General features: G+C 49.4%; 2 protein-coding genes across 2 annotated transcripts; one reads left to right on the forward strand and one right to left on the reverse strand.

The window, feature by feature from the left end:
- Nucleotides 1-2,221: 2,221 nt before the first annotated feature.
- Nucleotides 2,222-3,059, forward strand: LOC127312762 (protein GLUTAMINE DUMPER 6-like). Its single transcript, XM_051343317.2, has one exon. It carries the CDS (start codon nucleotides 2,342-2,344, stop codon nucleotides 2,741-2,743), a length of 402 nt encoding a protein of 133 aa, XP_051199277.1. The 5' UTR covers nucleotides 2,222-2,341; the 3' UTR covers nucleotides 2,744-3,059.
- A 16,738-nt stretch (nucleotides 3,060-19,797) lies between these two features.
- LOC139833932 (uncharacterized) lies at nucleotides 19,798-20,727 on the reverse strand. Its single transcript, XM_071824307.1, has one exon. The coding sequence runs from the start codon at nucleotides 20,725-20,727 to the stop codon at nucleotides 19,798-19,800; it is 930 nt and encodes a 309-aa protein (XP_071680408.1).
- Between the last annotated feature and the right edge of the window lie 5,324 nt (nucleotides 20,728-26,051).

A 26,051-nucleotide genomic window follows, 5' to 3' on the forward strand; every position in this document is an offset into this window, starting at 1 on the left:
GTGACCTTTATCTCCCGAAAGCTGGAGGTGAAGGTGGAGGTCATGGCGGAGTACATGGACGCCGTCGCCACGAAGATGACAACACTCCTCTGACAACAGCGCCTCATTGCAGCAGTGATGGTCCCGAAGACATGCCAGGATTCAGTGTCACTTGGACGAGCTAGGAAGGGGAACATCGAGCATGTCATTGCCATGTCCATCCACGACTCCGGCAGGCCGCTCTTTGACCTCACGCGTGATGACGATGACAAAGTAGGTCCCAATGGCACGTTGAAGGACGAGTTGACGATGAACCCGTCACCACGACCTGGCAACAAGCAGAACATCGTCGACGAAAACAACATCTTCCAGTACTATGACCGCAATGGCCAGCGCAGGCACCACTAGTTTAAATTTAGGATTAAATTTGAACGAATCTCGTTCAAATCCTTGTAATATATAAGAAATTTGAGTGAATTAAAACCTGTCTTTCCATTCGAATTTAATGTTTTTATTTTTGTTTGGGGGATGCAATAAGAAACAGACGCACCCCAAAAGTGGCACCATGCGGTTGTGGCCTCTAAACGCTCTGTCTGGCGCTTCTATCAGACGATGGTCGGTGGCGTCGACTAGAGATGCTCTAAACCTCACTTATAGTTCATTTTGGTTTAAAAAATTGTATTCCCTCTACCCGAAAATAATTTTATCTAGATACAGAATTATAAAGACGCATTTAGTTGTAGATATATCCGTATTATAAAAAAGTTAACAAGTTATTTTGAGACAGAGGGGTACTACAATAGACAAAAAGAATTATAAATGGGGCATAAGTGGGATCTCACTTTTTTTTACGGTCAATACCACATATATTCATAGTAACACATATTATATGGTAGAGATACACGAGCTGCCTTGAACGATTATCAAATATTTAAGTCTATAAGAAAACAAGCAAATTTTCGAGGTCTTCAAACTATTTTTTGTTCATTGACATAATCTTGTACTTTTCACAAGGCTGCCAAAGGTAGATACCAAACCATAGATCTACGAAGGTTCTCCCATAATTGTAATATGAGCCGCATTGTCAAAGCTAGATGCATGCACTCAACCAGTAAAGTAGTCAATGAACATGGGCAAGAGTATCAACACTAGTGTAAGAGGTAAAATTACCGAACACTAGTCGAGAGTACAAAAAACCATGAGAAAAGATCTATCGATCTACCGATAATCACCATTAAAGTAGTGTTTCAATAGATGCAGCGGGGACAAATATTGTAAGGATAAGACTCCTCGTGACAACCATGAAAAAGATCTATCGATCTAAAGAACCATACCTAGATAATTATAACAACGCCACCATTTAACGAAGGGGCGAAGTTGTAGGCGAGGCGGAGGCAAAAGAAAAAAAGACGGTTGTCAAAGCCCTAATATTATCTACCGAATCACTAATTTTATTAAATACTATACATATATATTGGGTTCACCACTCCTCTCGACACTGATGAGGCTGGCAGGAAGTTGTGGAACCAATCTTTGGAGGAGGGGAGGTGGGTGGTGGCGTTAGGTTTTTCTAGGAGGAATATTGCTTCTTCTATGCGTCCTTTAATTGGGATCCCACTTTCCATCCGAGAGATCAGGTCAGTCATATATATTCGCTCCCGTGAGACTGTACCAGAAAGTTGCGAGAATTTTTCTAAGCGATCCCTTTCTGTTTCTGGCTGACATATTTAGTTTTTATTGCTTTACCATTATTACCGTTAAAAAATTGACATGATGCGCGTCACAACTCGTCACTATGTTTCCGTTGCTAATTACTACCGCAATTCCAACATAAACTTTGACTGAAAAAATCTTAATAATTATATTATATTCACGTAATTAATATCATTGAATTCTTTGTTCTTGCCGTTACTAGTACTACTCTCACGAGTCGGCGTTCCCGAGTCTCCGCGTCTCATTTTCACCACATGCACGGTCCACGTCCCAGAAGAAACCAGCTGTCTCCAATGGAAAAATCCACAACCCAGCCGCGGCGGCAGCTCGTAGGTAGACGAAGCTGTCGTCCTCTACTTGCGGCTGCGTCAGCAGAACCCAAACCAGCAACAGCAGCAGGAGATAGCACCTGGGGTAGGCAGGCCTCTCTCGCGCGGTTTCTTTTCCCCGCTCCCTCCTCGCTCGCCGCCTATAAAACGCGCCCTCTTCTCTCCATTCCTCGGTCGCAGTCTCCACTAACAGCGCAGCAGCCACAAAGAACGAGAGAAGAAATTAAACCCACCCTCCAGTGAAAGCACGCCAAAAGAGAAATCAAGAGAGTAGAGAGCAAGCGAGCGAGAGAAAGATCACTCCGTGTGTTTCGTTCACTATGAGGCCGCTGAGAGAAGCCACGGCGGCTCTTGTGGGCGTCGGCGGCGGTGGCCAGGCGGCAGCCGCGGCGGCGGGACACATCGGCCACGCGCACCCGGGGCTGTGGAGGACGCCGACCCCGTACCTCTTGCTCGGCTTCGCGCTCATGATGGGGCTCATGGCGGTCGCGCTGCTCATCCTCCTCTGCACGCGCCCCAAGCCGTCCGGCTCGTCGCGGCGCGGGAGCGCCTCGGAGGAAGCCTCGGCGCGGGGGGCGACCATGGCGCCACTCGACCGCGAGCCCAAGGTCATCGTCATCATGCCCGGCGACCACATGCCGTCCTTCATCGCCAGTGCCAGGCCCTTCGCTTTCGCCACCGCCGTAGACGCCGGCGAGCCAAGCAAGACCGACGCGGCCTAGGAGCGTCGCGCCGCGCACACCGGCCGTGTGCTCCAGCGGGAGGCGGGACCAATTTTGTTCGTGACATCTCCAGGATTTTGCTTCCCCTGCGCGATTTTGTCTCTAGTAATAGCTAGGAATTAATCACCAACCAGGGAAGATATTGAGTGTTTAACCAGAGCGTGAGGGCTCGGCGGCGTCGAGATCTATGATTTTGAAAGCGAATGGAGTTCTTGCTTGCATCTTGTTCAGTTAATTGCAGGATGATGAGTGCCTCGATCAACTTTCGCTTCAATTTTCCGCACCTTTAATTCATCTGCGGGGTTGAATCGTGAATCGTGAGTAAGCATTAACCACCCAGCGCTGGGCCATATACTAGCTATATCGTGCCAAGTAAAAAGCGCCCTGGGCCATGGCCAATTTTTCTGAACACTACTATGTTTTCACTTTCCCTAATCCTTGTCTGGTGGATACATAGTCTTTACGTTTTTCTCCTCACTAATTAGGAAAGATGGAATTATCTATCAGACCCTCAGCAAATCAACGGTGATATATTCTATATTGTCTTGATCTGATTGCAGATGAATTTCCTTGATCTGCTTGTTAATATAAATTACTTTGATTTGCTTATACATGAATTGCCTTGATCTGTTGGTTTGTTGGTTGAGATAAATTGTCTTGAGTTACCTCCCAGTATAAACCTTCTAGAAATAAAACCATCTAGCAACTCACTAACTAAAACCCTTCGTCTTTACTTTTTTCTTCACTAATTAGAAAAGATGAAATTATCTATCAGACCCTCAGCAAATCAACGGTGATATATTCTATACTGCCTTGATCTGCTTGTAGATGAATTTCCTTGATCTGCTTGTTAATATGAATTACTTTCATTTGCTTATAGATGATTTGCCTTGATCTGTTGGTTGAGATAAATTGTCTTGAGTTACCTGACAGTATAACCCTTCTAGGGGTAAAACCATCTCGCAACTCACTAACTAAAACCCTTCGTCTTTACTATTTTCCTCACTAATTAAGAAAAGATGGAATTATCTATCAGACCCTGAGCAAATCAACGGTGATATATTCTATACTGCCTTGATCTGCTTGTAGATGAATTTCCTTGATCTGCTTGTTAATATGAATTGCTTCCATTTGCTTATAGATGAATTGCCTTGATCGGTTGGTTGAGATAAATTATCTTGAGTTACCTCACAGTATAACCCTTCTAGGGGTAAAACCATCTAGCAACTCACTAACTAAAACCCTTTGTCTTTACGTTTTTTCCTCACTAATTAGAAAAGATGGAATTATCTATCAAACCCTCAGCAAATCAACGGTGATATATTCTATACTGTCTTGATCTGCTTGTAGATGAATTTCCTTGATCTGCTTGTTAATATGAATTGCTTCCATTTGCTTATAGATGAATGCACTTATACTGGCTGAGAACCAACATGTGCTTGGATGGTTAGAAAGGCAGTGGCACCCCCAGCCCACCATTGTTCAAATCCCAGATTAGATACTTTGGTGTCTCATAAAGACGGAATATTCTTCAGTGGGAGGCGACGTTCCCGTCGACAACGAGGCGCCTATGGTGACTTCGTCAATCTCAAGCCTGCGTACGTGAGATATGTTAGAAATAGAAAAAAATGTTTTTGAATGAACGAAGTGCTCTTAGTACATTTCGGTACAACGTGGGACTCCAAAACGCGATGGCGCGGGTTCAAATCCTACAAAGTGTGATTTCATCTATCTTATGTCACGCAGAGTAAACATAACTTAAATAGGCACTATTGACAAGTAGCTGCCCCCACTCAAATCTCTAATCTCCTTGTAAAAGCTAGCTTAAATGGTGGTTTGCCCCCACTTGGCAAATATTTTTTCTTCAATAACCGTATTCTTGCCCCCTCTCATTTTTTATTCTAGCTCCACCCCTGCGGTCTAGCCCTATCGTCATTTGTTCACGGAGGTGGCTTTGAGGATGAACAAGAGGGGAACGACGGAACACGAAGAATACAACGAAAACAAAGGGGAAATCAAAGATGAAAACAAAGTTCTTATGTTGTTGCAATGCTTGTTTCTTTTGATTATGGCCTACGTGTTACACCGTGTAGAGATTTCTACTCTGGCAGTATGACTTGTGTCAAGCCAGGCATGCTCCACCAAGTATGTCATATTTGTTGCGAGTTTGGAATCTAACCAAGTACAAAGTCGCGACAAATATGATATCCCTCGTCTAAAACATATCTAAGCAAGCACCAATTACAATATAATTAGTATGATCTTTGGCAAAGGTGCATGATACGATCCTAATTGCTGGCATAAAGCGGTAAAAAATGGCATGCTAGCCGATTTGTTCTTTTGCGCTCCATTGTCGTCTCCATATAAAAATTTCGGCACAATCCTGAACAAGCTGGAGAGATCTTAATTTTTTTGTATTACTGTGAGGGCATCTCCAGCAGCGCGATGCATATTTATGTCCGTTTGTGTCGGGCACGGACACAAAAACGTGCGCGATGCATATTTATATCCGTTTACGTCGGGCACGGACACAAAAACGTCTGCATGCCTCTGCCCCTTCTCTATCGGCAGGGGCGCATTTATTTGACCGCATGCGTGATTAGAGAGGAGAGAGAGGGAGAGATTCTTTTTGTGTGGCTAGGAATGACCGCATTTTTCGATAAAGGGAATATAATAATATCGAGAGATACCAATTACACCCAGTCTCTGCAACAACGCACCACCCTAATGGCACTACGGATGCACACAACCGAAAACAAGGAAAAGAAAACTAAGAAACAAAAGTCCCGCTACAGTATTGAAGGAGATATACCCTAGAGGCAATAATAAAGTGGTTATTATTTATATCTTTATGTTTATGATAAATGTTTATATATCATGCTATAATTGTATTAACCGAAACATTAGTACATGTGTGATATGTATACAACAAAGAGTCCCTAGTATGCCTCTTAACTAGCTTGTTGATTAATGGATGATTAGTTTCATAATCATGAACATTGGATGTTATTAATAACAAGGTTATGTCATTGTATGAATGATGTAATGGACACACCCAATTAAGCGTAGCATAAGATCTCGTCATTAAGTTATTTTCTATAAGCTTTCGATACATAGTTACCTAGTCCTTATGACCATGAGATCATGCAAATCACTTATACCGGAAACGTACTTTGATTACACCAAACGCCACTGCGTAAATGGGTGGTTATAAAGGTGGGATTAAGTATTCGGAAAGTATGAGTTGAGGCATATGGATCAACAGTGGGATTTGTCCGTCCCGATGACGGATAGATATACTCTGGGCCCTCTCGGTGGAATGTCATCTAATGTCTTGCAAGCATATGAATAAGTTCATAAGAGACCACATACCACGGTACGAGTAAAGAGTACTTGTCAGGAGACGAGGTTGAACAAGGTATAGAGTGATACCGAAGATCAAACATCGGACAAGTAAAATATCGCGTGACAAAGGGAATTGGTATTGTATGTGAATGGTTCATTCGATCACTAAAGTCATCGTTGAATATGTGGGAGCCATTATGGATCTCCAGATCCCGCTATTGGTTATTGGTCGGAGTGAGTAGTCAACCATGTCCGCATAGTTCGCGAACCGTAGGGTGACACACTTAAGGTTGGATGTTGAAATGGTAGTACTTGAAATATGGAATGGAGTTCGAATATTTGTTCGGAGTCCCGGATGAGATCCCGGACATCACGAGGAGTTCCGGAATGGTCCGGAGAATAAGATTCATATATAGGATGTCATTTTATGTGAATTAAAATGATGCGGAAGGTTCTATGGAAGGTTCTAGAAGGTTCTATAAAAGTCCGTAAGAAATCACCAAGGAAGGTGGAGTCCCTCCTGGACTCCACCTCCATGGCCGGCCAACCCTAGTGGGGGAGGAGTCCCAAGTGGACTCCCCCTTTGGGGGCCAGCCACCCCCTCATATGGAAGGGGGGAATCCCACCCCAAGTGGGATTCCCACCTTGGGTAGGTTTTCCTATCATATGGAAGGTTTTGGGTTCGGGTCTTATTCGGAGACTTGTAGTCCAACACTTGGGGCTTCCACCTATATAATGAGGGGCCAAGGGGAGGGGGCCGGCTACCCAAGACCACAACCTGGCCGCCCCCCTTGAGTGGCCGGCCACCCCCTCCCAAACCCTAGCCGCCCCTCTCCTCCATAGCTCCCGCGTGCTTTAGCGAAGCTCCGCCGGAGTTCTCCACCGCCACCGACACCACGCCGTCGTGCTGTCGGATTCAAGAGGAGCTACTACTTCCGCTGCCTGCTGGAACGGGAGGTGGATGTCATCTTCATCAACAACCGAACGTGTGACCGGGTACGGAGGTGCTGCCCGTTCGTGGCGCCGGAGGGATCGTGATCAAGATCTTCTACGCGCTTTTGCAAGCGGCAAGTGAACGTCTACCGCAGCAACAAGAGCCTCCTCTTGTAGGCTTTGGAATCTCTTCAAGGGTGAGACTCGATAAACCCCTCGTTGCTACCGTCTTCTAGATTGCATCTTGGCTTGGATTGCGTGTTCGCGGTAGGAAATTTTTTGTTTTCTATGCAACGTTATCCTACAGTGGTATCAGAGCCGTGTCTATGCATAGATGGTTGCACGAGTAGAACACAATGGTTTTGTGGGCGTTGATGCTCTTGTTATCTTTAGTTTGAGTACTTTGCATCTTTGTGGCATAGTGGGATGAAGCGGCTCGGACTAACTTTACATGACCGCGTTCATGAGACTTGTTCCTCGTTCGACATGCAACTTGTATTGCATAAGAGGCTTTGCGGGTGTCTGTCTCTCCTACTATAGTGAAGATTCAATTTACTCTTCTATTGAAAACATTAGTATCAACGTTGTGGTTCATGTTCGTAGGTAGATTAGATCTCTCTCGAAAACCCTAAACCACGTAAAATATGCAAACCAAATTAGAAACGTCTAACTTGTTTTTGCAGGGTTTGGTGATGTGATATGGCCATAATGTGATGATGAATATGTATGAGATGATCATTATTGTATTTTGGCAACCGGCAGGAGCCTTATGGTTGTCTTTAAATTTCATGTTGAGTAGTATTTCAAAGTAGTTGTAATAGTTGCTACATGGAGGACAATCATGAAGACGGCGCCATTGACCTTGACGCTACGCCGACGATGATGGAGATCATGCCCGAAGATGATGGAGATCATGTCCATGCTTTGGAGATGAAGATCAAAGGCGCAAAGACAAAAGGGCCATATCATATCACATATGAACTGCATGTGATGTTAATCCTTTTATGCATCTTATTTTGCTTAGATCGCGATGGTAGCATTATAAGATGATCCCTCACTAAAATCTCAAGATAATAAAGTGTTCATCCTTAGTAGCACCGTTACCAAGTCTTGTCGGTTCGAAGCATCTCGTGATGATCGGGTGTGATAGAATCAACAAGTACATACAACGGGTGCAAGACAGTTTTGCACATGCGGATACTAAGGTGGCCTTGACGAGCCTAGCATGTACAGACATGGTCTCGGAACACGTGATACCGAAAGGTAGAGCATGAATCATATGGTTGATATGATGAACACTTTGAGTGTTCGCCATTGAAATCACACCTTGTCTCGTGATGATCGGACTTAGGTGCGATGGATTTGGTTCGTGTGATCACTAAGACAATGCGGGGGATATTGTTTTGAGTGGGAGTTCACCTAGATTTTTAATTATGTTGAATTAAAATTTGAACTCAATTTGTCATAAACTTAGTCTAAACTTTTGCAAATATATGTTGTAGAGATGGCGTCCCCAATCAATTTTAACCAGTTCCTAGAGAAAGAAAAACTTAAGAGCAACGGTAGCAACTTCATCGACTGGTTCCGTCATGTGAGGATCTTCCTCTCTGGCGGAAATCTGCAATATGTGCTTGATGCACCGCTAGGTGACCCTCCTGCAGAAACTGAAACCGATGAAGTAAAAGCTGTTTACGAGACTCGGAAAATTCGGTACTCTCAAGTTCAGTGTGCCATCCTGTGCAGTCTGGAATCCGATCTTCAAAAACGTTTTGAGCACCACGATCCTCATGAGTTGATGAAAGAGCTGAAAGCTATTTTTGAGACTCATGCGGCCGTGGAATGCTATGAAGCATCGAAATAATTCTTCAGCTGCATGATGGAAGAAGGCAGCTCCGTTAGTGAGCACATGCTCGCCATGACCGGGCATGCGAAGAAACTCAGTGACTTGGGAATAGTGATTCCTAACAGACTGGGGATTAATCGTGTCCTTCAATCACTGCCACCAAGTTACAAGAACTTTGTGATGAACTACAATATGCAGAACATGAACAAGGAGTTACCTGAACTTTTTGGCATGCTAAAAGCTGCTGAGATTGAGATCAAGAAAGAGCACCAAGTGTTGATGGTCAACAAGACCACCAGTTTCAAGAAACAGGGCAAGTCTAAGGGAAAATTCAAGAAGGGTGGCAAGAAAGCTGCCACGCCTCCTGTGAAACCTAAGAACGGCCCTAAGCCTGAACTAGAGTGCTATTACTGCAAGGAGAAGGGACACTGGAAGCGTAATTCCTCCAAGTATCTGGCTGATCTGAAGAGCGGCCTTGTCAAGAAGAAGAAAGAAGGTATATCTGATATACATGTTATAGATGTTTATCTCACTGGTTCTCGTTCTAGTACCTGGGTATTTGATACTGGTTCGGTTGCTCATATTTGTAACTTGAAACAGGAACTAAAGAATAAACGACAACTACGGAAAGATGAAGTGACGATGCGCGTTGGAAACGGATCCAAAGTCAATGTGATCGCAGTCGGCACACTTCCTCTACATCTACCTTCGGGACTAGTTTTAAGCCTAAATAATTGTTATTATGTACATGCGTTGAGCATGAACATTATATCTGGATCTTGTTTAATGCAAGACGGTTATTCATTCAAGTATGAGAATAATGGTTGTTCTATTTTTATGAATAATATCTTTTATGGTCGAGCACCACAAAAGAATGGCTTATTTCTGTTAGATCTCGATAGTAGTGATACGCATATACATAACGTTGATGCTAAGCGAATTAAATTGAATGATAATTCTACTTATATGTGGCACTGTCGTCTTGGTCATATTGGAGTGAAACGCATGAAGAAACTCCATACTGATGGATTACTTGAATCACTTGACTTTGAGTCACTTGATAGATGCGAAGCATGTCTAATGGGTAAAATGACTAAGACTCCATTTTCTGGTATGATGGAGCGAGCTACTGACTTATTGGAAATCATACATACCGATGTGTGCGGACCAATGAGCATAGCATCGCGCGGTGGTTATCGTTATGTTCTAACCTTCACAGATGATCTGAGTAGATATGGGTATATCTATTTCATGAAACATAAATCCGAAACTTTCGAGAAGTTTAAGGAATTTCAAAGTGAAGTAGAAAATCATCGTAACAAGAAGATTAAATTTCTACGATCTGATCGTGGAGGTGAATATCTGAGTTATGAGTTTGGCATGCATTTAAAGAAATGCGGAATACGTTCACAATTGACACCGCCTGGAACACCACAACGAAACGGTGTGTCCGAACGTCGTAATCGAACTCTCTTAGATATGGTTCGTTCTATGATGTCTCTTACTGGTTTGCTGTTATCATTTTGGAGTTATGCATTAGAGACAGCCGCATTCACTTTAAATAGAGCACCATCAAAATCCGTAGAAATGACACCGTATGAATTATGGTTTAATAAGAAACCTAAGCTGTCGTTCCTTAAAGTTTGGGGTTGCGAAGCCTATGTAAAGAAGTTACAACCGGACAAGCTAGAACCCAAAGCGAAGAAATGCATATTCATAGGATACCCTAAGGAAACTATAGGGTACACTTTCTATCACAGATCCGAAGGCAAAATCTTTGTTGCTAAGAACGGAACCTTTCTTGAGAAAGAATTTCTCACTAAAGAAGTGACTGGAATAAAAGTAGAACTCGATGAGATTGATGAATCTATACTCGTTGATCAGAGTAGCGCAGTACCGGAAGTTGTACCTGTACCGCCTACACCGGCAACAGAGGAAGCTAATGATAATGATCATGAAACTTCGAACGAGGAAACTATTGAACCTCGCAGATCGACAAGGGAGCGTGCCACTCCTGATTGGTATGATCCTTGTCTAAATGTCATGATTGTGGATAACAATGATGAGGACCCTGCGACGTATGAAGAAGCGATGATGAGCCCAGATTCCAACAAATGGCAAGAAGCCATGAAATCCGAAATGGGATCCATGTATGATAACAAAGTATGGACTTTGGTAGACTTACCTGATAGCCGAAAGGCTGTCAAGAATAAATGGATCTTCAAGAGAAAAACAGATGTTGATGGTAATATTACTGTCTATAAAGCTCGACTTGTCGCAAAGGGTTTCCGACAAATTCAAGGAGTTGACTATGATGATACTTTCTCACCTGTAGCGAAGCTAAAATCAGTGAGGATTTTGTTAGCAATAGCTGCATTTTTCGATTATGAGATTTGGCAGATGGATGTCAAAACGGCGTTCCTTAATGGAGACATTGAGGAAGAGTTGTATATGGTACAACCCAAAGGTTTTGTCGATCCTAAAAATGTTGACAAAGTATGCAAACTTCAGCGTTCAATCTATGGACTGAAGCAAGCATCAAGAAGTTGGAACCGACGCTTTGATAAGGTGATCAAAGACTTCGGGTTTATACAGTGTCATGGAGAGGCCTGTATTTACAAGAAAGTGAGTGGGAGCTCTGTAGCATTCTTGATATTATATGTAGATGACATATTATTGATCGGGAATGATATAGAACTATTAAGCAGTGTTAAAGGTTATTTGAATAATAGTTTTTCAATGAAAGACCTTGGTGAAGCATCGTATATATTAGGCATCAAGATTTATAGAGATAGATCAAGACGCCTAATAGGGCTATCACAGAGTACATACCTGGACAAGATTCTAAAGAAGTTTAGAATAGACGAAAGTAAGAAAGGGTTCTTACCTATGTTACCAGGCAAGGTCTTGAGTAAGACTCAAGGACCGGCTACGGCAGAAGAAAGAGAAAGGATGAGTAATATCCCCTATGCCTCGGCAGTAGGATCTATCATGTATGCCATGCTATGTACTAGACCGGATATAGCACATGTTGTTAGTTTGACTAGCAGATATCAAAGTGATCCAGGAATGGAACACTGGACAGCGGTCAAGAATATCCTGAAGTACTTGAAAAGAACTAAGGATATGTTTCTTTGTTATGGAGGTGACCAAGAGCTCGTTGTAAGTGGTTACACCGATGCAAGTTGGAACATTGATCCTGATGACTCTAAGTCACAATCTGGGTACGTGTTTATATTGAATGGTGCTGCGATGGCTGGGCAAGCTCGAAGCAGTGCACGGTGGCGAAGTCTTCAACAGAATCAGAGTACATAGCGGCTTCAGAGGCTTCATCAGAAGCGGTATGGATGAAGAGGTTCATTGTAGAGCTCGGTGTGGTTCCTAGTGCATTGGACCCATTAATCATTTACTGTGATAACATGGGTGCCATCGCCAATGCACAAGAGCCAAGGTCACACAAGAGGCTGAAGCATATCAAGCTGTGTTACCACTCGATTCGCGAGTACATCGAAGATGGAGAAGTAAAGATTTGCAAAGTACACACTGATCTGAATGTAGCAGATCCGTTGACTAAAGCTCTCCCTAGGGCAAAGCATGACCAACACCAGAATGCCATGGGTGTTAGGTATATTACAATGTAATCTAGATTATTGACTCTAGTGCAAGTGGGAGACTGAAAGAGATATGCCCTAGAGGCAATAATAAAGTGATTATTATTTATATCTTTATGTTTATGATAAATGTTTATATATCATGCTATAATTGTATTAACCGAAACATTAGTACATGTGTGATATGTAGACAACAAAGAGTCCCTAGTATGCCTCTTAACTAGCTTGTTGATTAATGGATGATTAGTTTCATAATCATGAACATTGGATGTTCTTAATAACAAGGTTATGTCATTGTATGAATGATGTAATGGACACACCCAATTAAGCGTAGCATAAGATCTCGTCATTAAGTTATTTGCTATAAGCTTTCGATACATAGTTACCTAGTCCTTATGACCATGAGATCATGTAAATCACTTATACCGGAAAGGTACTTTGATTACACCAAACGCCACTGCGTAAATGGGTGGTTATAAAGGTGGGATTAAGTATCCGGAAAGTATGAGTTGAGGCATATGGATCAACAGTGGAATTTGTCCATCCCGATGACGGATAGATATACTCTGGGCCCTCTCGGTGGAATGTCATCTAATGTCTTGCAAGCATATGAATAAGTTCATAAGAGACCACATACCACGGTACGAGTAAAGAGTACTTGTCAGGAGACGAGGTTGAACAAGGTATAGAGTGATACCGAAGATCAAACCTCGGACAAGTAAAATATCGCGTGACAAAGGGAATTGGTATTGTATGTGAATGGTTCATTCGATCACTAAAGTTATCGTTGAATATGTGGGAGCCATTATGGATCTCCAGATCCCGCTATTGGTTATTGGTCGGAGTGAGTACTCAACCATGTCCGTATAGTTCGCGAACCGTAGGGTGACACACTTAAGGTTGGATGTTGAAATGGTAGTACTTGAAATATGGAATGGAGTTTGAATATTTGTTCGGAGTCCCGGATGAGATCCCGGACATCACGAGGAGTTCCGGAATGGTCCGGAGAATAAGATTCATATATAGGATGTCATTTTATGTGAATTAAAATGATGCGGAAGGTTCTATGAAAGGTTCTAGAAGGTTCTAGAAAAGTTCGGAAGAAACCACCAAGGAAGGTGGAGTCCCGGAGGGACTCCACCTCCATGGCCGGCCAACCCTAGTGGGGGAGGAGTCCCAAGTGGACTCCCCCTTTGGGGGCCGGCCACCCCCTCATATGGAAGGGGGAATCCCACCCCAAGTGGGATTCCCACCTTGGGTAGGTTTTCCTATCATATGGAAGGTTTTGGGTTCGGGTCTTATTCGGAGACTTGTAGTCCAACACTTGGGGCTTCCACCTATATAATGAGGGGCCAAGGGGAGGGGGCCGGCCACCCCAAGACCACAACCTGGCCGCCCCCCTTGAGTGGCCGGCCACCCCCTCCCAAACCCTAGCCGCCCCCTCTCCTCCATAGCTCCCGCGTGCTTTAGCGAAGCTCCGCCGGAGTTCTCCACTGCCACCGACACCACGCCGTCGTGCTGTCAGATTCAAGAGGAGCTACTACTTCCGCTGCCCGCTGGAACGGGAGGTGGACGTCGTCTTCATCAACAACCGAACGTGTGACCGAGTACGGAGGTGCTGCCCGTTCGTGGCGCCGGAGGGATCGTGATCAAGATCTTCTACGCGCTTTTGCAAGCGGCAAGTGAACGTCTACCGCAGCAACAAGAGCCTCCTCTTGTAGGCTTTGGAATCTCTTCAAGGGTGAGACTCGATAAACCCCTCGTTGCTACCGTCTTCTAGATTGCATCTTGGCTTGGATTGCGTGTTCGCGGTAGGAAATTTTTTGTTTTCTATGCAACGTTATCCTACAAGTATCTCGGGCCTAACAACACAAATACATCCACCACTGTACCATGACAACACCTTAATTGCTGACTCTCCAAAAAACGACGCCTCCAAGAAGGAAACAGTGCTCCAACACCGTCGTCGCCCGATCAAAGATCTTAGGTTTTCACCCTGAAGATAGGCCCCACTCTCAAAACAATGCCTCCACCAAGGTCACTGCCAGGCACAACCAGTTAAGGCCAGACCTTGGGTTTTCACCCTGAAAGGTAGGACTCTGCGCTTCACATGTGTTGTCGCCCCCACTTTCGTACCACTGATGTGAAGCCCAGACACCAAGCAAGCCCCTCAATAGTGCGGAGACTTGAACCTCCCTTAGCTAGTCCTCCCCTCCGGCCTTCCTGAAATTCTCTTCTTCCGACTTTAATCATGGATCCATAGTCACTTAATGTCAACACAGAAAAAGAGCTTCACGCCGCTCCCTCCAGAACCAAACGGTCAAAATAAACGCATGGGTGCGCACGACCGAATACCTCCGATCCAGCAAACTCCAGGCAAAGCACTGTTACATTCGCCGGCGGAGCCTTCCGGAACTCAACCCTCCGGCCAGATTACGAGTCCAGGCCTCCGGTAGGTCCTCCTCTTCACGCAAGAGAGGCCCTAGGACCGCCGCCTTTATTCAGGCCGGCCCCCCACGTCGGCGACCATCCCGGACTGGCCAACCCAACCCTCCACCGGCGACACCATCGCCGGCTTCCATGCACCTCCATCTCACCGCCGGATGGCGATGATAAATCAAAAATCCACCACCAACAACCGCAGGACGACCCTCTCCGGCGAAGAAGAGACCACCTCCTCCGTGAAACCCAAGGCTACTGCCCCAGGCGCCCTCGTGTCGCGGAAGATTCCCGAGATCGCCTCCACGCACCAACGAGAGGCGGGGGTGGATGGCATGGCGCAGACCGAGGGTCTGGCCGCCGTCCACCACCAACCCCTGCCAGAGTGCTGCAGGAAGCCGACGAGAGGCGGGAAACCGCAGCGCCGCCCATCCCACCCGCGCCGACCGGTCCCCTAGGGGACAGCCGACGGGAGGAGGGCCGCCGTCGTCCATCCCACACGCGTATGCGTGATTAAAGGAGGAGATAGAGGGCTGCATGCAGCCCAACCGGACACAAACGGACGCGCGGACGCGTCCGCACAGACGCATTCCTGACGCATATTTGATCTATGTTTGCGTCAGAATGGACCCTGCGGACGTTTTGCGTCCAACCGCTGAGCGCGTTTTTTGTCCAGACGAAATGGAAAGCAAGAGGAAGAAGAAGAAGAAAATGGTAAAGAGAAGAACAACCATTGGCGAATGCCACCAACAAGTCAAGTCACGCGGGCCCTGCTAGCAGCCCACTACTTTTCAAAAGAGGGCGCCTGCTCGCTTTTGCGTCCTGTTGCGGGTTAGCCTGGAAGCGGCGCCTCGAGACCGTAGGCGTGGCTGGTGACAGCAAAGTTTGTGCTCTTCCTCCCTCCATCCTCGTCACCATATCCTCAAGCTACACATTCCATGGCTAGCCTAGCCAGCACAGAAGTGTTCCTCAGTCTTATCAATGTGTCTACATTCGGGAATTACATGACATTTCATGGAGCAGATCAGGGTTACAAGTACCAATTCCATCCCCTTGTTACTCGTGCGCATCGTTCTGTTCGGGAACACAGAACAACAAAGGAGCGTGAAACTGTTCCAGTTCGTAGGCATGAGGTTAGAGTTTACTGTTTACCATGTTGCTAGTAGAAGCGGCGCACTTTAAGCAATCTACAAAGTCCATGCGAGCTATCTGAAGTTTTTCAGGGAGTGGGGGCCTAGTCAGAAACCAGAAGCTTAGCTCGATGCAACAGTTCTACCCGGCCAACCATCATCACCATTCGCTGTTAATTTTCTCTTCACCTTTTGCCGCGCAGAATATCCGGGAGCATATGACTCCTCCTCCCGTCTCCGCCGTCCTTCCATTCCATGTTGCCGTACCCGGCCCACCGAGGCCATGATTCCCAGCGAGAAAGTGTTTAGACCCTTACTAGTTCAGAGTCAGAGATGCTGCTGCGCTGCATTGCTTGCGACAACCAAAGTGATGATATATCACTAGTATTAGCTACCGGCCTGGCCTCACTGCTGTCGGGACACTTTCGTAGCTGCTCTTTTAGCGCTTTGCTTGATGCTTTCCGCTTCAGAGTTTGTATTAGATCGTTGTTGTTAAGTTACTTACCGGAGTCCTCGTCTACACAGCCAGCTCAAATGGAACACATCTGATCAGATGAGATCTCAATGTAGTATTACCTCTATATAAACAAAAATGTAGACAAATCTAAGATATCATTTTATGGATGAAGGAAGTACTATGAATTTAATAAGAGAGAAATTGTGCACTGGTTATGGAACAGTAGGACTGCATAAAAATTCAGAGAACGGTAGTTTTGAAACATTGGGATCAAATGCCGCCGAAACTTGTTTATAATTTTTTTTCCATAGCCCCTAGATCAGAAAAGACGACGAAAGGCGATTCCAACATGTTAACTCATGCACTACCAATGTACGTGTGGCCAGTGTGGGATGTCACATAAAGGCAGGCGAGGTTGGAACTTGGCACAAGCATTATCCTGGGGCATATTCCGGTTGTGTGCAGCCTTCTCTGGTTTGATCTGCTGGAAGAAACGATGGATACAGTGCGTCAACGGACGCGGCAGCACGCAGTAGCCGGCGATCCTTCCGATGACCCAGCGGTAGTGCTGCTAGCAGACGTCCAGGCGAGCGAGCTAGTGTCGATCCAAGTAGTGAATTAACTGAAGGATGAGAGTGATGACTCGGACATGTCGTGGTACTAGTTGCTAGTTAGGCTATCATCAGTCCGTCCGCTTTTCGCCGGCGTTTCCCGTAGGGTTCAGCGGGCGGAAGTGTCGCCATGCATGACGACACTAGCACCTTGAGTTGAGCTGGCCGCACCATCACTCGCAATCGTGAACATAGCTAAACTAGGTGCCCTCACTTCTTTTAAACAGAAGGGCCTCATGCCCGGCTTTATAAATAAAGCCCTCCTGGCAACGGTACATGGAATACAAAGTTATACAGATCACACACACATAACACGTCCAAGGCGTCCGAAGTTCGACCCCCAGGTCCACCAGACATACTCTACACCGAGAACCAAGCAGTTCGAAACAACACGGATGACTCAACCAAACTAGGTAGAAACTGAAGCAAGTCCTTGGTCGAGTCGCCGCACGGGTCCTCCGCTACTCAGCCCGTAGTCGCGCGTAGAGTCTCCTGACGTCGTCCACTGCCGCGTCCAGCATCGCTCGGTCCTTCTGTCTGACCAGAACCCTCCAGGACTGCATATGAATGAGCATGTGATAAAAAACATCAGCTGGGTTCCCAATCAACTTTCCTTCAAAGAGTAGTTTGTTGCGTGTGTTCCACAGAGTCCAACACATGGCTGAAAACGTGAACCAAACTAGCCTACGAAGGGGGCTGTACAGGCCCTGAGCGATTGCAATGAACTCCCCCGGCCCCGTGGGGTTCCAATCGCAGTGGAGGAGTTCCCTAACCCCAGCCCACATCAGCTTGCGATGGGACAAGAGAAGAAGATGTGATTGCAGTCTTCAATCTCTTGGCAAAGAGCGCACCTCCCGTCCGAAGGTCCGTGGCGCTTGGCAACCTGGTCAGCTGAGGGTAGCCGACCACGGATTAGTTGCCAAAGAAACACACGGATCTTAGGGGGAACCCTGGTGCGCCAGGCCTCTCTAAAACAAGTGACCGTCGCTCCCTGCGTCAGTGCGAGATAGACCGACCTGGTGGTGTACGTCCCGGAAGAGTCCAGGGACCAAGACACCCTGTCCTCCTCAAGGTCTGGTTGCCAACCCATGGCCTCCCGCCGAAGGTCGTCCCATTCAACTGTCTCCACCATCCCAAATTGTCGTCGAAACTCAATGCCCCACTCCCCAGGGTGCCCATCCGGTGGTTTGGCGTCAAACACCGAGATGAACGGGTCTGAGCAACAACTAAACAGGTGCGGGAACCTAGCCATAAAAGGACCCCTCCCAGCCCACCAGTCTAGCCAGAACCTGGTGCGCCTCCCATTGCGCACCACGTGTTTGGCTCCCAGTTTAAAGTACCATTTAATCTTCTGAATGGAATTCCAGAACTGGGAACCTGTGGTAGGAACCGTGTTGTCGAAGAGGTCCCTCCCCCTCAAATACTTTGCACGGATAATGTCCTCCCATAGACCATCCGCGTCCTGATAGATTGTCCAAATCCACTTGAGCATCAAAGCGATGTTCATGAGTTTGGTATTGAGGATTCCCAATCCACCAAACGCTTTAGGTTTACACACCGTAGCCCAGTCTACCATGTGGTACTTGCGTTTTTTGCCCACTCCTTCCCAAAAGAAGCGAGCCCTCAGTTTGTCCATGGCCTTATGAGTGTTGTCAAAGAGCATGTAAAGGCTCATGGCAAACTGCGGGAGGCTGGACAGGCACGAGTTGGTCAACTCCAACCTACCTGCCGAAGCCAAGAATAACCCCTGCCATGGGTCGACCCTGTGCCCAATTTTGTCTGGCAGGAAGTTCCAGTCCGCTACCCTTAGCGTCTTATCACTAATAGGTAGGCCCAAATATTTAATGGGGAATTCCCCCCGCTTGCAGTTAAGCATGTGAGCCACCTGGTGTTGAAGTTCCAGCGGGACCCCGGTCACCACCACTTCACTCTTATCAAAGTTGACCTTCAACCCTGACATGTTCTCAAAACACAACAGGATAGCCTTAAGGTTCGCAATCCCTGCACCTGTTGGCCTGATCAGAACCATAGTATCATCGGCGTATTGTAGATGAGTCACCCCCCCAGGGATGAGATGCGGGATCACACCCTCGATGTGTCCCGCCAGGTTAGCCTTAGCCAGGATGGCTGCCAACCCATCTACAATGAAGTCGAACAGGATCGGGGAAAGTGGGTCCCCTTGGCGAACGCCCCTCGCATTCCGAAAATACGGTCCAATTTCCCCGTTCACGTTTATCGCCGTTTGGCCCCCTTTGACCAACTGCATAAGGCGGTGCACAACCCGTGCCGAGAATCCCTTTCGTAAGAGAATCTCCTGTAAGAAGTCCCAGCTGACCCTGTCATAGGCCTTCTCAAAATCCAGCTTGAGAAGCAAGCCCTCTTGCTTTCCCACTCGGAGTTCGTGTGCAATCTCGTGGAGGGCCAGAGCACCCTCGTGCAGACATCTCCCTTTGATGAAGGCAGATTGGCTCCGGTCCACCGTCCTATGAGCTAGCGGTGCTAATCTAATCGCGTACGCTTTAGCCACAAATTTGAAGATGACATTAATGAGCGCGATCGGCCTAAACTGTGTGATCCGCTCCGCCCCTTTCACCTTGGGGATGAGAGAAATAATCCCAAAGTTCAACCGGGCAATGTTGACCCTCCCTAGGGCAAAGTCATTCAGCATCTGCAGGATAGGTTCTCTCAGGATTCCCCAGAATCGCTTGAAGAACAGGACCGGAAGCCGTTCGGCCCCGGCGCAGAGTCAGGTTTCATACTAGCCAGGACCTCGTCGAGCTCCAGAGCGGTGAAAGCGACTTCAACGCCCCAATTTTCCTCGTCCGAAATCTTCTGATCTTCTCCCCAAAGATCAGTGCCAAGGGCAAAGACCCTCTCTTCCCCTTTGGCCCCCATCAAGCCCTGGTAAAACTGGTAGATGTGTTCCATGAGGGCTCGCGGCTCCTCCACCTCACCCACGTCGGTGATGAGCCGGGGAATAGAACATTTGCGCTTGCGGCCATTCGCGATCGCTTGGAAATAAGCGGTGCACGAGTCACCCTTCAGAGTCCACTGAGTTCTACTCCGTTGGCGCCAGTATTCCTCGTCCACCCGGTCCAGTGCCACGAGTTGGTCTTCAAGGAAGTAACGGAGGCCCCACCCCTCCTCATCCAAACCGTTGGCATCAGCCATCCGATCCAGCTCTTCCAGCTGGCGCAAAAGGTTGGTACGGAAGTCCCTCTTCTCCTTACCCAAATTGGCGCCCCACCCTTTGAGGAATTGCCTCGAGTTCCGCGAGACATATTGCCACGTCTCTACCGAGCATCGGTGCGGACCGTGGTCAAAAATGAAACCGCGGATTTTCTCCCTCATAAGGTCCCCAAACCCCGGCACCCCTAGCCACCAAGTCTGGAAGAAGAACCTCGACTGGCAGATCGGTGCATCTTCGCCGCTGCTCAACAGAAGAGGGGAGTGGTCAGACCCCACCCTTGTGATCGTTGTGAGAGAGCACAACGGAAACGCCGCCTCCCAAATCGGCGAGACTAGAACCCGATCTAGTACACACTGAGTTGGGCGGAGGCGTTTGTTCGTCCAGGTGTACCGAGCCCCTGCCCGTTCCACCTCGCGGAGCGCCATCGTAGCTATGGCCTCATTGAACCGTCTAATCCTGGACCAAGAGACATTAGCGTTGCTCTTGTCAGAAGCAGCGCGGATCAAGTTAAAGTCCCCCCCACCACCACCGGGTAGGGGGCCGCCGCAACGGCCTGAGTGAGTTCCCCCAAGAACTCATCAGAGCGACGATGGTCAGCCGGCCCATAGACCAAGAAGAAGCACCACTTGAGCTTGTTACTACGCTGGTAGATCGAGGCACTGATGAAGAAGTTCCCCTTCTGCCATTGCCCGACCTCGAAGCAATCATCCCGAAAGCCCAAGAGCATGCCCCCGGAGTGCCCCTGTGCGGGGACCCAGCTCCACCCGAACTGGCCCCCCCACCTCCAGGCTGCGTAGCTCGGCCGCCGAGAAATCCGCCTTAATCGTCTCCTGAAGAGCCACAATGTCAACCCGGTGTTGCCTAAGGTAGGATTTGAGCTGTCCACGCCTCCCCGGCTCCCCAAACCCCCTAATGTTATAGATGAGTGCTCTCATTTGTGAGCCGCCATCGTCACCCCACGCCCCTTGCGCATCATAACCCGGGGACGGCGCACCCGTGCGCGTGCCCGAAGGTCGCCAATAGTCACATTCTCGTCCGACGACGCCTGCCCCGTCGCGTCTGAGGCCTCCGGTGTGGTACCCGTACCACCACCTGGATCCGCATCCTCCCTGGATGCCGCGCCCTGGTCCGTGGCTTCCCTAGCCAACTGATCCGCCGTCTCCTGTGCCTTGCGTGTCGCAAGCGCAGCAAGAGAAGCCTGGGCCAACTCCTTCGCCCTAATCAGCTGAAGGGCCTCCTGAGGTGAGCCCTTGCCCGGGGCAAAGACAATGGCGCTGTCCAGCAGAACAGACGAAAGAAGCGAATCGGAGAGGGAAGGGAGAAGAGAGAAGTCGGCGTCCGTACCTGTCACCGGCGGAAGCTCCAGGTTCTTCGTCGCCGCCAAGTTCTGCGCCTTCTTCAGCATGGAAGTCGCTGATGTACCCGTCGTCCTCGCGCTCTTCCGCACCGGCGTCGCCGGCACCGCTGTCTTCTTGGTCGCCTTCGCCGGTCCCTTCCCCGCCACCGGCACCACCTTAGTCATCTTGCCCTGCACCAGTGAGACCGCCGCCGTCACCTCGCCGTGGAGGTCAAGCGTAGGTCCAGGCCCCTGCCCCGCTGTCACTCCAGACGCCACCACCGAGGCGGCCGGCGCGTCGACCACCATCTCCGACGAGGTCCAGGTCGGGCTCGCCGGCTCGACCGTGGGGCTGCTCCTCAGCCCAGATCCGACCACCTCCGTGATCTGCGACATCGTCTCTCCGGAGGCAAGCGAAACCTCCTCCACCACCGTGGCATTAGGGGTCGGGGGCGGCCCTCCGCCCTCCTTCCCCTGGGCGACCACGTCATCCCCCTCCGCGAGAATGGCAAAGCGGCCCAAACCAGCCAACCTCGGGAAGATCTTGATGTTGGATCCGTACTGATCTGCCACCTTACCCAACTGCGGAGCGCTCCTCGAGCCCCCAATCCTAGCTAGCTGCATCGAACCCGGGCCACCACCAATCTTGTCGGAGCCCTTGGCCTTCTCTTTGTCGCTCCCGCGCCTGCGGTGCCGGTTCCAGGCCTCGCCATCGGTGCTCCTCTCCTCCGACTCCTGATCGTCCCCGTCATCATCGTCTCTCGGCGCTGGCGGGCGAGGAGGGCCACCCGAGCCTCCCGCACCCGGTGCCCCCAGCTCCGCATGGATCCCCACGGTGAAAGGCTCTCCGTTGACACACAGCTGCACCGTCCCCTTCACCCTCTCCGGGTACCTGCACTGGAATCGCATCCTCACCGGCTCCGTCTTCCACTTCTTGATGGACAGCTCGTCCACCTCCATCGGACGCCCAACCATCGTCATCGCCGCCATGAGCCTATCCTTGACCATGAGGCTCCCAGGCAGGCCGGTGATCTGCACCCACACAGATGGGAAGGACGGACCCGGTCGAGGGCTCACAAACGCCTCCCGGATGTCCACATCGCACTTGCTTAGTGGCAAATAGATCTTGCCGCGCCTGGTACTCATCCTGAGCGTCTCCCTCGACGGAAATCGGACGCAATACTCCGTGTCCGACACCCTCGTCACCTGCCAGTCCCACAGGTCGTCTAGGAGGCTCTTGAGCTCGTCCGAAAGCTGCAGCGCCGTGAGGGGGGCCGAGGTGAAATGGATCACCGCCTCGAACTGCTTGTCCTCCTCCGGAGCTAGAATCGCCTCCACCTCGATGTTGAAGAAGCCACCGCCCGTGATGGCGTGACCGTAGGTCTGCAGCAGCAGCGGCCGGCCACGCGTGGGGCATCCCGCCGAGACGTGACCGGTCTTGCTGCAGAGAATGCAGACCGGGTCGTTGAAACAGTCCGCCTGGAAGTGGCCCTCTTGCCCGCAGCGGAAGCACTCGCCGCCCACCGAGGCGGACGTAGACCCGCCGGGAGCCTTGGCCTTTCCCTTGGCCTTCGGCTGGGGAGGCGCTCCCTGCGCCACACCCTTCAGCTTGCCCGGCTGGGCACCACCTCCGCGTGCAGGCCCTTGCTGCCCGCGGCCACGCTGACCCTCTTGTTGCTAGCCCCGCCTGTCCTCACCCTGTCGGCCGCCCTCCCGACGACCGGAGTTGTTGTAGTAGGGGCCCTCCTGCCCGTTGCCGTCTTGGTAGCGGCCACCCCCTTGATCCTGCCGGCCCCTGCCGTAGCCTTCGTAGTCGAGGCGCCCGCCACCATCGTCGCGCCCCCCGTAGAAGTCGGAGCGCCCGCCACCGTCTGCGCGCCCTCCACCATCGGAGCGCCCGCCGCCGTCCGAGCGACCCCCACCGAACCCATCATAGGAGCCGCCCGAGTTGTTGTTGTTGCCGAACCTCCCTCCGTTCGACCCGGAGCCGCGCCCCTGGTTGTCGGAGCGGAAGTCCCCGCCGCCTTGCTCGTCAAATCGCCGCTTCCGGCCATCACCGCCCGCACCGCCGTAGCCTCCGCTTCCACCGCCTCCTCCACCGCTCCCGCCCACCATCGCCACCACCTCCGCAAATGATCGAGTGAGAGGGGACGGATCTGGGATTCGGCGAAGCGTGCGAAAGGGAAGAGGGATGCCGCGCCGCACTCGCTCGTTTGGTCTCGCAGGGAACCCTAGATCAGGGTCCTTGCACCCTTTAGGCATCCATAGCCAGCGCCGAAGCTGGGCTTGGGCCCGGTCTATCAAGGCCTCCCGTGGCCCAACAGATGGGGAAGCCACATCACCACGGTTCTCACCGCCCAGTGGAGGGCCCAGCAAGAGAAATGGCTGGTGTAGCTCCTCCGGCCCAAGCTCGCAGGACGGCCCAGGTCCACCAGCACTCGTGCCCAGGGCCCGCGAGCCCAGCGCCGCGCCAGGCAGCCTCGACACCTCCGGCTCCGGCGACCCCCGCCTCGCCGCGCCCGACTCCCCACCGTTCGGCGTCGAAGGCCGCACGACCTCAGCGCCTGGAGAGGACCTCCTGGTCCGGGAGGCGGCGCCGCGCCACCGCCCTTCGTCTCGCGCGCGGCTCCCGGAGCCGAGGGAGGAGCTCACGATCCCCAAATCGTGAAGGCCGTCCCCCAGGCGCAAAGGTCACCCGCCGCCGTTGACCTCGCCGGCCAACACCGTCCACACCGTCGAGCGCCCGCTCCAGGAAACCACCCAAGGTCGCCCGGCCGGAGGGACGACGAGGAGGCGAGTCGCCGGAAAAAGGCTCCTCCTCCGACTCGGAGTCAGCCTGCGCCCCCGCGAGCAGCTCCGCCGCCGCGAGAGGGCCGCCCTTCGCCCAGAACCTGCCCCAGCCCTTCGCCGTGAGCCGCCCCGGGGCCGACGCCATCCCGCACGCCGCGCCATCCGGCGGCGGCCGCCTCACCTCGCCGGCCAGATCTGGAATTTGAATATCGCCATCGTGGACGCCAGAGCTCGTCCGTAGAAGCGAACCGTTATCCATCCACCCACCTAATCAGATCGTGCCCTCACTTCTCAGTTTGGGTGACTGGATGAACGATTGAATGGACGTCAGTGTGCTATTCCTGGGTCAATAATGCAGCGGCCGGCCCCTGTTCCGCTGTTCGGGTCGGCTGGATGGATCAATGGATGAGCCACGTTGGTTTGTCTGGACGAAATTTGTACTAGCTACACGGATCGCTTCAGGCGATGCAAACCAGATGAGCAATGTGACCTTGTACGCTTATGGGCTGAAAATGAACGTGGGCCGACAGTCTTGAACCATTTCCAGTAGCTCTTTTCTTGATGGTAAAGCACTATCTCGTGGGCAATCCAATTTAACGATTCTCGGGTCCAAAAGGGCCGATGACAGAACCTGAAGCTTAGTAGGGCCAGCCCAACGTTTTGTTCTTTATTTTTTCCATTTTGGTTTTTTTACTATACTTTTATTTTCCCTTCTATAGTAGATTTTTAAATTTAGTTTATTACTTTAGTTGCTGTAGTTTTTAATATGGTCATATTTCTACTCTCTTATTTTTATCCAACAATTACATTTCCCCTACACATCTTTTTGTTGAAACATGTTACGATATGAATTTATGCACATGCACATCTTCACGAATATGACCATTGTAATTATGTATATATACATGTTACCAGCATGAAAGTTAATTTACAAGTACATGCACATCCTATTCAATACACGTGAACAGTTCATGGAAAACTTTATTAGTTTTGTTGTGATGTTTCAAATACGGTTATGTATATATATATATTTACTAAAATAATTTTCTGAACTTTGAAATGTGGAAAATACAATGAAATTTCCATATCTATATAAAAAAGAACTAATGAGGCATCGAATAGGATGTTGCTGTTTTCTTGAACCAATTGAAACGATGAGGGAAAAAAGTAATCGTAATACACTCTTGAATCAAAGGATGTTGGTTGTGCATGAGAAAAATATAGAATTGTTACTAAGATGTTGGAATACAATAAAATGAAGTACAATTATATCCTAAAGAAAAAATCTTATAGGTAGTGCACTAGTGGAGAAGAGGCCTTTGGACCCAAGCAAATGACCCACTGCTGAACCAAACCGGGTCCAATGCCCCCATTGGACCCGGTTCGTTTCTGCCCAGGACGACCCCACCCGCTGGCGCTGTCTGTGGCGGCCTTTGGACCCGGGTTGTCATACAAACCGGGACCAAAGGGTCCACCCGCAGGGCGCGGCAGGCCGTGACAGCCTGGGGAACCCTTTAGTCCCGGTTTTTATGACAAACCGGGACCAAAGGCCCCCCTCTGGCTATATAACCTTGCCCCTGCCCAAGTGTGAGCCACACTTAGCCATTTTTTCACTATCTTCAC

Source organism: Lolium perenne, chromosome 7 (assembly GCF_019359855.2).
Source record: "Lolium perenne isolate Kyuss_39 chromosome 7, Kyuss_2.0, whole genome shotgun sequence".
NCBI lineage: Eukaryota > Viridiplantae > Streptophyta > Magnoliopsida > Poales > Poaceae > Lolium > Lolium perenne.

Coding starts and splice junctions, on each gene's coding strand:
- LOC127312762 (XM_051343317.2), top strand. CDS start 2,342: ATGAGGCCGCTGAGAGAAGCCACGGCGGCTCTTGTGGGCGTCGGCGGC.
- LOC139833932 (XM_071824307.1), bottom strand. CDS start 20,727: ATGGCGCTCCGCGAGGTGGAACGGGCAGGGGCTCGGTACACCTGGACG.